At 36.6% G+C, this 14557-nt stretch overlaps 2 protein-coding genes across 2 annotated transcripts; both read left to right on the top strand.

Annotated features, from left to right (window-relative positions):
- Positions 1 to 8380: 8380 nt before the first annotated feature.
- On the top strand, positions 8381 to 9148 carry LOC140839202 (uncharacterized). Its single transcript, XM_073205833.1, has one exon. It carries the CDS (start codon positions 8381 to 8383, stop codon positions 9146 to 9148), a length of 768 nt encoding a protein of 255 aa, XP_073061934.1.
- LOC140839201 (uncharacterized) lies at positions 9145 to 9858 on the top strand. Its single transcript, XM_073205832.1, has one exon. It carries the CDS (start codon positions 9145 to 9147, stop codon positions 9856 to 9858), a length of 714 nt encoding a protein of 237 aa, XP_073061933.1.
- The last annotated feature ends 4699 nt before the right edge of the window (positions 9859 to 14557 follow it).

Here is a 14557-nt window from a genome sequence, read left to right as displayed (position 1 = left end):
ACATATGATAACACATAGGATATCCATACCCGAAGGTAAGCGGTGAATCCCCGACTACAATGCATCGACTCCTATATGTTTCGACAGAACACCCAACCTTGTCACCTGATGACCCCATGAGAGTCGGTAAACAAGTCAAAGTGTAATTCTAGCACATAGAGTCTCAATGTTGTCCCGGGTCATAAGGACTAATGGTGTACAACCATAAACTAGGACTTTTCCACTCGATAAGTGAGAACCACTTGGAAAGTCCTTTATGGAGGGTTGTTCAGTGCACTCTACAAGGAGCACCTATCTGCATGTTCGGACATCACAATGTCCCCTACCAATGAAACATGGTACTCACATCGCAGATACTAGTCTCGAACTCGAGCGGCCTATATCCTTCTTAGTGGCGGCTGAATCGACTAGGAACCGTTTAGAACATACAGTATTACAAATATGAGTTTCATGATACTCATCATATGAGCATCTCATATTCTTTCTACTATTTGTATATTCAAGGGCTTTATCTATGCAACTAGCATGGGTATACAGATAAAGAAGTGCCAAAATGATAAATTCAAATATTATTAAAATAAAGACTGTTTATACATAGATTTTCATTGTGAACACTCGACCAACACTTGGCTCGACGTGCACCTACTCTAACAATCTCCCACTTGCACTAGAGCCAACTACCCATATGCTTCAAACCCATCGAATCGCGATGATTCTCGAACAATGGTCCAGGTAAAGGCTTAGTTAGCGGATCAGCAACATTATCTGCGGAGCCGACTTTGTCAATCGTGACATCTCTTCTTTCCACGATCTCTCTGAGGATGTGGTACTTTCTCAATACGTGTTTGGACTTCTGATGAGATCTCGGCTCCTTTGCTTGAGCAATGGCTCCCGTGTTGTCACAAAACACCGGGACAGGAGCAACTCCATTAGGAATGACGCTCAACTCTTGGACGAAATTCCTTATCCAAACAGACTCCTTTGCTGCAGCTGATGCATCAATATATTCTGCCTCAGTGGTGGAATCCGCTGTACTGTTTTGCTTGGAACTCTTCCAAGAGACAGCAGCACCATTGAGCATGAATATGAATCCAGAGGTTGAATTCGAGTCATCGATATCGCTTTGGAAGCTAGAGTCGGTATAGCCTTCCAATTTCAGTTCTCCACCCCCATAGACAAAAACAACTTATTGGTCCTTCTCAAATACTTGAAGATGTCTTTCACAGCTTTCCAGTGTGGAAGACCAGGGTTGGATTGTTATCTACTCACTACACTTAGTGCAAAAGCCACGTCAGGACGTGTAGATATCATCCTATACATGATGCTACCAATTGCAGATGCATAAGGAATGCTTGTCATCGCCGCTATCTCTGCATCAGTCTTGGGAGACATAGACTTGGATAGGGACACGCCATGACACATTGGTAGATGTCCTCTCTTGGACTCATCCATCGAGAACCGCTTCACGATGGTATCAATGTATGTGGAATGGGTGAGACCAAGCAATATTTTTGATCTATCTCTATAGATCTGTATTCCCAATAAAAAAGATGCTTCACCCAAGTCCTGCATCGAGAACTTACTAGCTAACCATATCTTAGTTGATTGCAACATTCCTACATCATTCCCAATGAGTAGAATGTCATCAACATACAACACCAGGAATGTCACAGCACTCCCACTGACCTTCTTATACACACAGGGTTCCTCAGGATTCTTAGCAAAACCAAACTCTTTGATTGTACTATCGAATCTGAGGTTCCAACTCCTAGATGTCTGCTTTAGACCATAAATAGATTTTTGAAGTTTTCATACCATATGCTAACTTCCGATAGATGTAAACCCTTCGGGTTGAGACATGTAAATCTCTTCCTTAATATCCCCATTAAGAAAGGTTGTCTTAACATCCATCTGCCATATCTCATAGTCATACCATGCAGCTATGGCTAGCAAAATCCTTATGGACTTGAACATTGCAACTGGAGAAAAAGTTTCTTCAAAGTCAACGCCTTGTCTTTGAGTATATCCTTTTGCCACCAGTCGCGCCTTGAAGGTCAATACCTTCCCATCCGCCCCAAGTTTCCTCTTGTAAATCCATTTACACCCTATGGGAACAATTCCCTCAGGTGGATCCACGAGATTCCACACTTGGTTTGAATGCATGGAATTCATCTCAGATTCCATCGCTTCAAGCCACTTGGATGAATCGGCATCAGATAATGCTTCCTTGAAGGTCCTTGGATCACATCCATGGTCAGGCTCATCATGACCCTCTTCAAGAAGCAGACCATACCTCATAGGTGGTCTCGAGACTCTCTCGGATCTTCTAGGAGCTTGTATCTCTTTTCTTGGCTTTTCGGGTGTGGGTTCTATAATTGTGGGTGTCTCTCGAACCTCTTCGAGTTCTATCATCTCGCCTTTTCTATCTAATAGAAATTATTTTTCTAAAAAGGTTGCATTCCTAGAAACAAATACCTTTGTTTCTTGGGGATGCTAGAAGTAGTATCCAACCGAATTCTTTGGATATCCCACAAAGTAACATAAAATAGATCGACTATCCAATTTATCTCCCACCACCTGCTTCACATAAGCAGGGCACCCCCATATTCTAAGATAAGAATATTTGGGTGGCTTACCCATCTATATCTCATATGGTGTCTTGTCAACTGCCTTTGTATGGACATTGTTCAACAACATTGCCTCTGTCTCAAGCGCATATCCCCAAAAGGATGGAGGCAACTCCGTGAACCCCATCATAGACCGAACCATGTCCATCAAAGTCCGGTTACGACGCTCCGAAACACCATTCAACTGTGGTGTAGCAGGCGGAGTCCACTGTGAGAGAATCCCATTCTCTCTAAGATACTCTTGGAACTCGGCACTCAAGTACTCTCCACCTCGATCCGATCGATTTGTCTTGATGCTTCGTCCCAATTGCTTCTCTACTTCACTTCTGAATTCTTTGAACCTTTCAAAGGCTTCAGACTTGTATTTCATCAAATACACATACCCATACCTCGAAAAGTCATCGGTAAAGGTGATGAAGTAGGCATGTCCATGCTTAGTGGTGATGCTAAGCGGACCGCACACATCGGTATGGATCAAATCCAATAACCCTTTGGCTCGCTCCACATGACCCTTAAAGGGAATTTTGGTCATCTTTCCTTTCAGACAGGATTCACAAGTCGTGAGAACATTAATATCAGACATATCAAACATGCCAACTCCCACTAACTTATTCATCCTTCTTAGGGAAATATGTCCTAATCGAGCATGCCATAATTGTGTTGAATTTAGAGTATCTTGTTTTCGCTTGTTTGTTGTTGTTATTGCTTGGACATTGTTAAGTGGAATATCTTTCAATTTTAAGGTATAGAGATCGTCTTCAAGTTCTCCAGTACCAATTAAACATTCATTCTTGTAAATATTGCAAACACCTTTGTTAAATAAACAAGAAAATCCATCTTTGTCTAACATAGAGATGGAAATAATGTTTTTCACCAACTCTGGTACAAACAAAACATCTCTAAAAAATAACTTAAAATCATTGTTCAAACATAAGAAAACATCTCCTATGGCCTTTGCAGCAACCCTTGTTCCATTGTCCATCCTCAAGAAGGTCTCACCTTCCCTGAGCCTTCTACTTCTTCCCATCGCCTGCAAATCATTACAGAGATGTGAGCCACATCCGGTATCCAATACCCAAGAAGTAGAGTTAATTGAAATGTTTACTCAATATAGAACATATCGTTTCCAGAACTCTTCTGGGCAAGATATTCCCTGCAGTTACGCCTCCAATGTCCAGGCTTCTTGCAGTGATGACAGATGTCAACAGTCTTGTCAGCCTTCACTGGTGTGGCTGCCACTACGGGACCCGGAGTCTGCCTCTTCAAGGGCACGCTCTTCTTGGGACGTTGGAAAGAACGCTTCTTTCCCTTCTCAGGTGGACCAGTCTTCGTACCAGATGAAGAACCCACAAAAAGAACTGGCTTCTCTTTCTTGATGGTGGACTCAAAGGTCACAAGCATGTTCACCAACTCCTCAAGGGTCGGCTCCATCTTGTTCATATTGAAATTCACCACAAAAGGATCAAACGAGCTAGGCAGTGACAACAACAACACGTCGGTGGTCAACTCCGAGGGCAAGATCAGATCCATGCCAACGAGCTTGTCCACGAGCCCAATCATCTTTAGGCCATGCTCATGGACCGATGCCCCATTTCGCATGCACATAGTGATCAGCTCCTTGACGGTAGCATGCCTAAGAGGCCGAGTCTGCTCACCAAAGAGCTCCTTGAGGTGCATATGAATGTCAGCAGCATTCTTTGCATCCTCAAAACGCCTCTGCAGCTCATCGTTCATAGAAGCCTGCATATAACACCTAGCCTTCAAGTCATGGTCACACCAATCCTTGTAGGTCTGCAATTCCTCAGGAGTGCAGCTAGTCGGAGCCTCAGCAGGGGGCGACTCAGTCAGTGTATATGCAATCTTTTCCGAGTTTTGGACGATTTTCAGATTTCTTAGCCAAGTGAGATAGTTAGGTCCGGTTAATACATGTTTTTCGAGTATAGCAGATAGCGGGTTGCGAATCGAAGACATTGTCAAAGTTTTGTACTGAAAAGTAAAACAGATAAATGTTAATGACTATTTTAAAATTTTTAATAAGATATAAAGTTTGGACTTTAATTTTATAAATTTTCGCTCCCACTGTTTTGATATTTTCACTACCCTCTAGTGAAAACGGGAAACTCCTTTCCTCAGTAGGTACGTAAGGTCCAATTAGCGAATTATGATCCCGAATAATATCAGCCAATCATAATTCCTAAAAGGTAGTTTCCAATGGCATTACCATGCAACCCTCTTTGTAAACTTTTGTCTCACGTTTGATTAGGACCCAATAATATGACGTCGTTCATCTATACGTATCAAGCCTAACCCATCGATATTGAACCTTAATGGACGGTCGCCATGCGTTCCCTCAATAATATGAGCCGAAATCATGGGAGTTCCACGTAGTTCACATCACCATGTCAATGGATGTCACAGCTTTCCGGCACCCAAAGCTCCCTCAATAATATGAGCCGAGCCTCGAGTACGGGTAGCGTTCATCATGCACCCATTGTCGATGGAAGACAAGGAAATTATAAACAAATTTATAATTCCCCTTTTCGGGCTTGATATTAATTTTGAATCTTATTCAAAATGAGGGTTTTTAATTTTGAAAGGTCTCATCATTAATTTTATTTTAAAAGCTCGCCATGTTTGATCGTATGTTTGCCGGATTCATGCAACTTTGTTATTATCATAATAATAATAACGCACATACTCATTATTTATAACATATCATGCATATATTATAAACCGTAAACAAAACAAGAATGATCAATCGCCCCAATACTAATGGCCCGTGTGAGCTAAACACGGGCCTAGGTCTAATCCTAGGGAAATGCATGAGATGCAAATGCAACTATTACATTAACTTCCAATATTTACATGTCTTCGATCTTCATAATCATCATGGCCACCATCTTCCAATCTTGATCATCCACTATATTAATATTTACAAATAAATATCCATGGCAAATAGGGATACATCTCATGGGGGTGGGAACGGGCCATAAACCAAGCCCACTTTATAAATTGATAATTATTACAATCATTCAACACAAAATATCCTAGCATACACCTAGCAAATTGGGCTTGGGCTTTTGATCATCTTTCATGCATAATATCACATATCATACACCATCAATTAATTATCACAATAATTAATTGATCCAATATTATATATCTTGATCCAATCACTAACCGCCACGATTATAAACTAAATTAACAAAGTATACAAACACCTTTGTCTACTTTCCAATTAATTTATTTATAACCGAATTTCTTATAAATCACAATTTACTATAAATAATTAAAGTCCAACTTCAATTATTTATTTTATGAGAAAAATTTGCAACTTTTGTAATTTTAAACTTAAGGGCCCAAAACTTATTTTTCACAAAAAACATTTTAACCCATCTAAAATTCACAAATATGCTAGCCATTTAATGGCCCAACAACTCAAGGCCCATGACACTTTGATAATCCAAAACACTTTTGGAAACCCTAGTCGTCATCGCCGTCGCCGGATTCCGACAACAAAAAATTTTTTTATTATTATTTTAAAGGGGCTGTTCGGGCAGCCCCTCGGGCTGCCCTAGCTGCCCGAAATGAGCAGCCCCTCGGGCAGCCCGAGCTGCCCGAAATGGGCAGCAAGTTGCTGTCCGAATTATGCCCCGAAACGCCTTGATTTTTGTTGCAAATGTTCATCTCAATCGGTTAGAAATCGCCCTAAATATAATATTATGTATATGCTACACAAAAAATAGTACCCTTAGCTCATGATACCCCTTTCATAATTACCACCATACTCTGATCAGAGATTTCAACCTACATACACATGATAACACATAGGATATCTATACCCGAAGGTAAGCGGTGAATCCCCGACTACAATTCATCGACTCCTATATGTTTCGACAGAACACCCAACCTTGCCACCTGATGACCCCATGAGAGTCGGTAAACAAGTCAAAGTGTAATTCTAGCACATAGAGTCTCAATGTTGTCCCGGGTCATAAGGACTAATGGTGTACAACCATAAACTATGACTTTTCCACTCTATAAGTGAGAACCACTTGGAAAGTCCTTTATGGAGGGTTGTTCAGTGCACTCTACAAGGAGCACCTATCTGCATGTTCGGACATCACAATGTCCCCTACCAATGAAACATGGTACTCACATCGCAGATACTAGTCTCGAACTCGAGCGACCTATATCCTTCTTAGTGGCAGCTGAATCGACTAGGAACCGTTTAGAACATACAGTATTACAAATATGAGTTTCATGATACTCATCATATGAGCATCTCATATTCTTTCTACTATTTGTATATTCAAGGGCTTTATTTATGCAACTAGCATGGGTATACAGATAAAGAAGTGCCAAAATGATAAATTCAAATATTATTAAAATAAAGACTGTTTATACATAGAGTTTCATTGTGAACACTCGGCCAACACTTGGCTCGACGTGCACCTACTCTAACAGTATCTACAGTAAAGGCTAGACTGGGCTCAAGCCCAGCCAAGATTTTGGTTATATATATATATATATATATATATATATATATATATATATATATATATATATATATATATATATATATATATATATATATATATCTCCATAAGCCCATATATTACAAAATAAGATAAAAGGGAAAAAAAAGAAGTAAAAAACCTCTTTCTAGGCGTGGAAATTGGAATTCTTCTCCAATTATCAACCCTCCTTCGGTCCTTGTCAGGTATCTCCTTGGAGTAAAAATACTCTCTCACAGTCTCTTGTTCTTTTTTTCCCCCAATTTTCTCCTTCTTTCTTATACTGTTTTTACCTGTCACTTTTAAATTCTTGTTACTTGTCAGGTATCTTTCTAATAATTTAATTAATCTTTTTTAAGAATAATCCTTCTTGATTCTTGCTAGGTTTGAGTTAACATTATTTGGGGTTGATTGGTTTATGTTTTCCCAAGATTCTTGTAGTTTCTGGTGTTTTTGAATATGGGTTTGGTCTATTCTGGGTTCAAGATTAAAAACTTGCAATAAATTAATTGTATTCTTTTATGGAATCCTATCACCATGAATTATTTGTTTAGTGTTTTTGATGTTTGATTAGTCAAAAGATAGAAAAAAATTGTTTTTTTTTCATCTTTTAATTTAAATGAAGAGTATTCTTTTAGGTGAAATAAAATAACTTTTATAGGTTTTTTTTATTTATAGGCGAAACAAAATGTCGAAAAGAAGCATTACCAATTATTTCATCCAAAAAGACAATGAGCAGTTATCAAAAACTTCAAATGATCATGTTCCGTCAAGTTCAAGATCTACATTGAAAACCAAAAAACTCAAACCTGGCAATGAAGTTGCTCTCGATCCATTAGAAGGAAATAATCCATATTATGAGCGTGATCCTGGGAAACGAATTATAATATGGGAATATCCATGTGATAAACAAGATGATGTTCGAAGATAATATATCAGCCTATATATGAATTCCACTTGTTGATTTTAAGCATCAAAAACGTAGTTTTCAGTCTTCTTGGTACGTAAAGTTTCCATGGTTAGAGTTTTTTAAAATAAAATAAAGTGCATTTTGTTTCCCGTGTTATCTTTTTGATATTCCTTCATCATATCAGAAGAAATTTACGGTTGAAGGATTTAAGAATTGGAAAAGAGTGAATTGCAAAACATGTCCACTGAAAAGACATGAAGGAGATTGCAATTCATTACATAGTACTGTTATGCAAAATGGGGAGGCTTGAAAAATGTATCTGAAGGATGAATAAACAATCTGAGAATATTGTAAAGAAAAACAGATTGCTTATAAGGACATCGATTAGAGCTGTAAGATGGCAAGCATTACAAGGGTGTGCATTTAGAAGACATGATGAGTCTGTAGATTTTCATAATCGTGGAAATTTTCTTGAACTCGTCAAATTTCAAGGAGAATTGTTCAAAGAAATTGGTGATATTATCTTAGATAAAACATCTAAAAATGCCAAGTATACATCACCATCAATTCAACAGGAGATTCTAAAACTTGTTGATGAAGCAATTGATGAATCCCGTAGATCAGAAATGACTATTGTTTTGCGATACGTAGATTGTGATGGGTTTGTTAGAGAGAGATTTTTTGAAGTTGTTGGTGTTGATGATACTAACTCTTTGACTTTGAAAACACATATATGTAGTATCTTGACACAACACAAGCTTTTGATTGAAAATATGCGAGGTCAAGGATATGATGGTGCTAGCAACATGCGGGGAGAATGGAATGGATTACAAGCATTATTTCTCAAACATTGTCCGTTTGCATATTATATTCCTTGTTTTGCTCATCGGCTGCAACTTATATTAGTTGCAGCAGCTAAAGAGGTATCAGATGTATGGCTATTTTTTTCCAAATTGAGTTCAATTGTCAATTTTGTGTCTTCAAAGCGACACTCTCAGTTGAAATCAATTCGAGAAGTTGAAATCATTGATTTGATAGAATTTGGGGAACTTGGAACTGGTACTGGAGTTAATCAAGCTAGTACTTTGCAATGACCTGCATCTACTCGATGGAGTTCACATTACGTTTCTGTGAGTCGAGTTATCGAGTTGTTTGGTTCATTTTGTACGCACGTGCAGAGGCTAAAGGTTTGCTTAAAAAGATGATGACATTTGATTTTGTATTTATCTTGTTCTTGTTATTGATGCATAGAGTTTTGGAAACATCTGATATGTTATGTCAGGCTTTGCAAAGAAAAAATCAAGACATTCTGAATGCAATGAGTTTAGTCACGACTACAAAATTGCTTTTCCAGAAAATGCGAGATCCTGAATGGGAAGATTTTCTATGGAGTGTGAATATTTTTTGTGATAATCATGACATTGTAGTGCCTGATTTGACAGCTCGTTATGTTGAAGGTACTAAACATTCTTGTCAACAGAAAAATCATTTTATAGTGGAAGATTACTATCATTTTCATGTATTCAATGTAGTGATTGACAAACAGATGATGGAGTTGAATACACGATTTACTGAGCAATCAATAGAGCTTCTCACTCTCTGCGAAGCCTTGAATCCTAGTGATGACTTCAAATCATTCTCTGAAAGTGTTATTTATTCTTTAATTGATAAATTTTATCCCAATGATTTTTCCAAAAATGACATGAAACATTTGAAAACTCAATTGGATCATTACAAGCTTGATGTGTTTGAGGATCCGAGGTTCAAAGATGTTGATTCTCTTCCTAATTATGCCGACTACTAGTTGAAACAAAGAGATCGAGGATTTATTTCATTATTGATAGACTGATTCGTTTAGTCTTGAATCTTCCAGTTTCCACTGCTACAACTGAGCGAGCATTTTCAGGGATGAAACTTCTCAAGACACCACTTCGCAACAAAATGGAGCAGGAATATTTAAACAATTCAATGGTTTTGTATATTGAGAGAGAGATCGTTCATGATATTGATATAGATTACATAATTGATAGATTTGATCTTTTGAAAAATCGAAAGTTGCGACTAAAGTTGTGTTTATTTAAGTTACTCTCGTTTGGCATAAGTTGTATTTTTTTTTTGTTATGCGTACTCTATTATATGATTAATATTTGAACTTTTGGAAAATATTGTTCCAGATTTGATGATTATATTGTGAAAATCTTGGTTTGCACTTACTTTTTATTTCATGTGGAAAATGTTTATTGGTTTCTAGATTAAATTTTTTTAAAATTTTTCTAGCCCCTCATATTTTGAAATTCTGGCTACGCCCCTGCTGGTCTGTATGTTTTGACATCTTCATGTCCCTACCAATCAAACGTGGTAGTCTCACTCGAGTCTTTATCCTTATTTTAGATTGTTGAATCAACTAAGAACATATTTAGAATATACAATAACTTATAAATGAATTTCATGATCGCCATCATATGTACGACCTCACGGTATCATACTGTATATTGAAGGTATTTATCTATGCAACTTGTATGTGTATACAGATAAAGTAAATGTCATAATTAAATAAAAGTATAAAATATTATTAAAATGAATATTATTTTAACACAAGAGCGAGAAAAGTCTAAGCCAAAAGTTAGCTCGCTTGGAATGTACTCTAACACAACACACAATGCACCTTTGCGTAATTGAAAATTGTATCCTTTGTATATAATGATTTCCTAGAATTTTGTTAAGCATGAAAACCATCTTTCATTAACCATGAGTTACAACTTTATGCAAAAACAGAGGGATAGCCTACTGAAAATCAAAGCTTCTGACAAATTCAAACATCTTTAAGCCAAATAAAAAATAAAAAAAAAAGAGCCATTTGCTTTTCGTCCTACGAGTTTCTTTTTTCTTTTGTTTTTATGTCTAATTTTGTCAGAATGCTGACATGATATCAGACACATTAACAATGTTCACCATCATTATTGCCTACAATATTCGATGTCACTCGGCATTCTAATGAAATATGACTAAAAAAAATTTAATGAAAAAAACAAATTTACACCAAAACCAAATTTGGATTACTAAAAAAACCAAAACCTAAATCAGGTAAACTTAGAAAAAAATAATTTGACAATTTTCTCGAAATATATATTATTTTCACAAGTGAGCATACACAGGTATGAAGACCGAGAGAAACTAGCACCATCGGATTAACAAAAGAGTAATCTCTTGATGCATTGCCCCATCAGGTGAACCCCACCATTTTAACCACTTGGAACTCAATATTTTAATATTTCATTTCAAATAAATTGGATATAAGAAATTACTTGTTTTCTATAACTTCCCAACCATTTTAAACTACATTGTTTTCTAATCAATTCAAACCGTGAATGAAATTCGTTATCACTTGCTAGGTGATTGCAGACGACTCACTCCTTACACCTCTTCAATAAAAGATTAAAATCAAGGATAAAAATTATATCGAAATTGCGAATTGTGCTGGTCGGATAAGACATGACCGCCTCGACTCATATTTTAATTTCGTGCTATGGTTAATTATTTTCACATACCAGAAAAGTTTCATATGTATTTATATTATGCATGTAATAAGAACATCGTCCCTTTTGTGTAAAAAATTTATGGCGTTATCCGAAGTTTATTTTAAAGTTTACGACCTGTCAACTAGTTTTCTTGGTCTTCTACGAAAAAACATTAGGCAAAAACTTGTGTGAGACGGTCACACGAGTCGTATTTTGTGAGACATATATCTTATTTGGGTCATCCATAAAAAATATCACTTTTTATTGTGAATATCGGTAGGGTTGACTCGTCTCACAGATAAAGATTTGTGAGACCATCTCACAATAGACTTACTCAAATCATTGTTATCTTCAGTCTTAAAATTGGAATGTATTAAAATTCGAACTTTGATATCGTCATTCGATCAACTTCTAGAAATTGTAAACGGCTGCAATTACATCTTTGATTTAGGGTGTGACTTTAACCTTTGGCAACTAACTAGCATATGTACTTTGTGTGACTTCCTTCGAAGTTTTAATATTTGAATTCGTCCTCCTCGATCATTCCTTGTGAAACAAAATTTGACTCTTGATATTATCTTTCGATTCTATAAAAATAAATACTTATGGATTTTTAGTAAATTTATCAATATTTTTTATTCCTAAAATAAGTTATTTAAAACATTAACTACTCAAAAAAATGAAGTTTTTTGGAAGAATAAATTGCGTGTAGAATTCTCTTATTAAATCGATTCAAAGAAGACTATTTAACTAGAATTTTCAGGCATTGATATGAGGAAAATGCTACAAATTATGTTACAAAATGCATGTAATTCAATGTGTAACCTCCATTTTACATGTAGCGTGATCATTTAAATATTAGAACATGCATGCGAGCTACTTGAAAATAAAGGATAAAAATATATTTACTTATATATAATTATATTAATGAAATTTTAAAGTTAGGGAGCAAACAATCAAGTAAAAAATTTCAGACTCGGTGTCAGCTCGAAGTGTTCGGATCAAATTTCAATAATTTTGATTATGAATCAAATATTTTTGTTAGGATCGGGAAAGAGTTTAGAGAGGGTGTGAATGAACTCTTTCAAATTTTCTCATGTGAGAATGTGGTTTCAACCGTTTCTAGGCAGTTGAAAACGTCTTCTCAAACAGTTGAGAGTGTGAACCACTATTAAGTGCGGAAAACGGTTCACAATCTTTAATGCAACTTAAAACACAATATCAAGCTAAAATAATGAATAGAGACTAGACAGATAGATGATTGCGGAAAGTAAAGTGACACAAGTTTGTTATGAATGTTCGGAGAATGAATACTCCTACGTCACCCCTTCTTCCTCCTTAGGAAGAATTCCACTAAAAGACTTTGGCTTTACAGACTTCTTGCAACAGCCCGATCCAATCAGGACTTATCGCACTGCCTGTTTTGGAACTCTTAGTGATCACTTTACACTTCTGGATATTTAAGAACACTTAGTTCACCAAATATCAAAGCTGAATCATATAACCTAAGGGTTAATGATATGAATAAATAGTTTTGATTTAGCAGCACGAAAATGATTCTTAGATGATCAGATAAATTTCTCTTATATGAGTGCTGATTGAGCGATGGAGTATATGAATTTTTAAGAGCGCTCTGAGATCTTTTTGAATAGCAAGCGAGTTGTAATATTGCAGTTGAGGATCTCTAGTGTTTCTGCTTGCATACTCTTCCGTTAATATACACGATTTCCTTAACGGTCGGAAAAAAACATAACAACGTTAACCTGAGCCTCTGTACAGACGTGTTGTTGTCGATATGTTGAGTATTAAATGATCTTTGATAAACGCATTTAATGTTCCTTTTGCTCAGCATCGTTCTGAATCGCTTTTCTTGAGGAGTTCTTTTTAAGGAAACTGTTTTGGGGAACAGAACTTTAGGTCTATGCTTGATCTTTCTTTTTCTGGGAAAGATAACTAAATGTAGATCAATCTTGGAACTGATGTAAGAAATTGTTGACTTCAAATCGATGTAATACTTGAATGTATTTAAGCCGGTCAGAGAATGTCTTCGAGTAATAACTAGTTCTCTTTAATGATCGATTCTGATAACGGTCTGAAGTGAGCGGTTGAAACTGCTTTGAGCTTTGATCAGTTAGCTGAGCGGCTGAACTGTTGCATATCTTGATATACGAACCGCAGCTGAATACTTATTTTTTTCAAAGACCAAAATTCATGAGAATAATATTTTCTTAACAATTTTCTCCTTTTTTGGTGATGACAAAACTTATAAAATATATACGAAGATATATAAGAGCGAGAAAAATTGTATTTCATTAAGTGAATGAAATTACAATTATCAGAGTAACTGGCTGTATTTTGTAAATTTGCAAGAAAAGTTACTATTGACCTTTTACTTCGTTCCACTGCTTTCGCCTCATCTCCCTTTTCTTTTAACTTGTGCAATTCCTTCATGACCGATATTTCAGCAGCTTGAATAGCCTTTTGTCGCTCTCTTTTCCCCTTTTTGACATCACCATGTACGAGGAAAGTCATGATTTCCGCAAGCTGAGCACCTTGGGCATCGAGGGGTTGTTCTAATTTTGTCTGAAGACTGGTCATTTGCTCCGAGAGGCCAAGGCACATGTTAATATGTTTAGCATTGTTTTGAGCTTGCTTGATCGAGAAACCGGTTTCCATGGTGGAGATATCATTTCGGAAAGCCAACTTGACTGATCGAAGGTCTTCTTGGAGATCAAGTTGTTTTTGATTGAGAGCCAAAATTGATTGATCCATAGTACTCAACTGAGCCAAAATTTTTTGTTGCCGATTAGTTTCTAGATTTGCTTCTTCTTCAAGTTGTCCTTCTTCTGATAATGATCTGTCTTTGAGAAGAATCAGTTCAGAGGAAGAATGCTTCTCAGCAATGTTTGATTGTTCAGGCTCATGAAGTTCAGCAGAGATGTTCTCAATGATTTTATCAATATCATCAGTGAAAGTCGAGGGTAT

This window comes from Primulina eburnea, chromosome 8, assembly GCF_022965805.1.
Source record: "Primulina eburnea isolate SZY01 chromosome 8, ASM2296580v1, whole genome shotgun sequence".
In the NCBI taxonomy this organism is placed as follows: Eukaryota; Viridiplantae; Streptophyta; class Magnoliopsida; order Lamiales; family Gesneriaceae; genus Primulina; species Primulina eburnea.
Note: the sequence above shows the minus strand (reverse complement) of the source record. Positions and strands in the feature narration are given on the sequence as shown.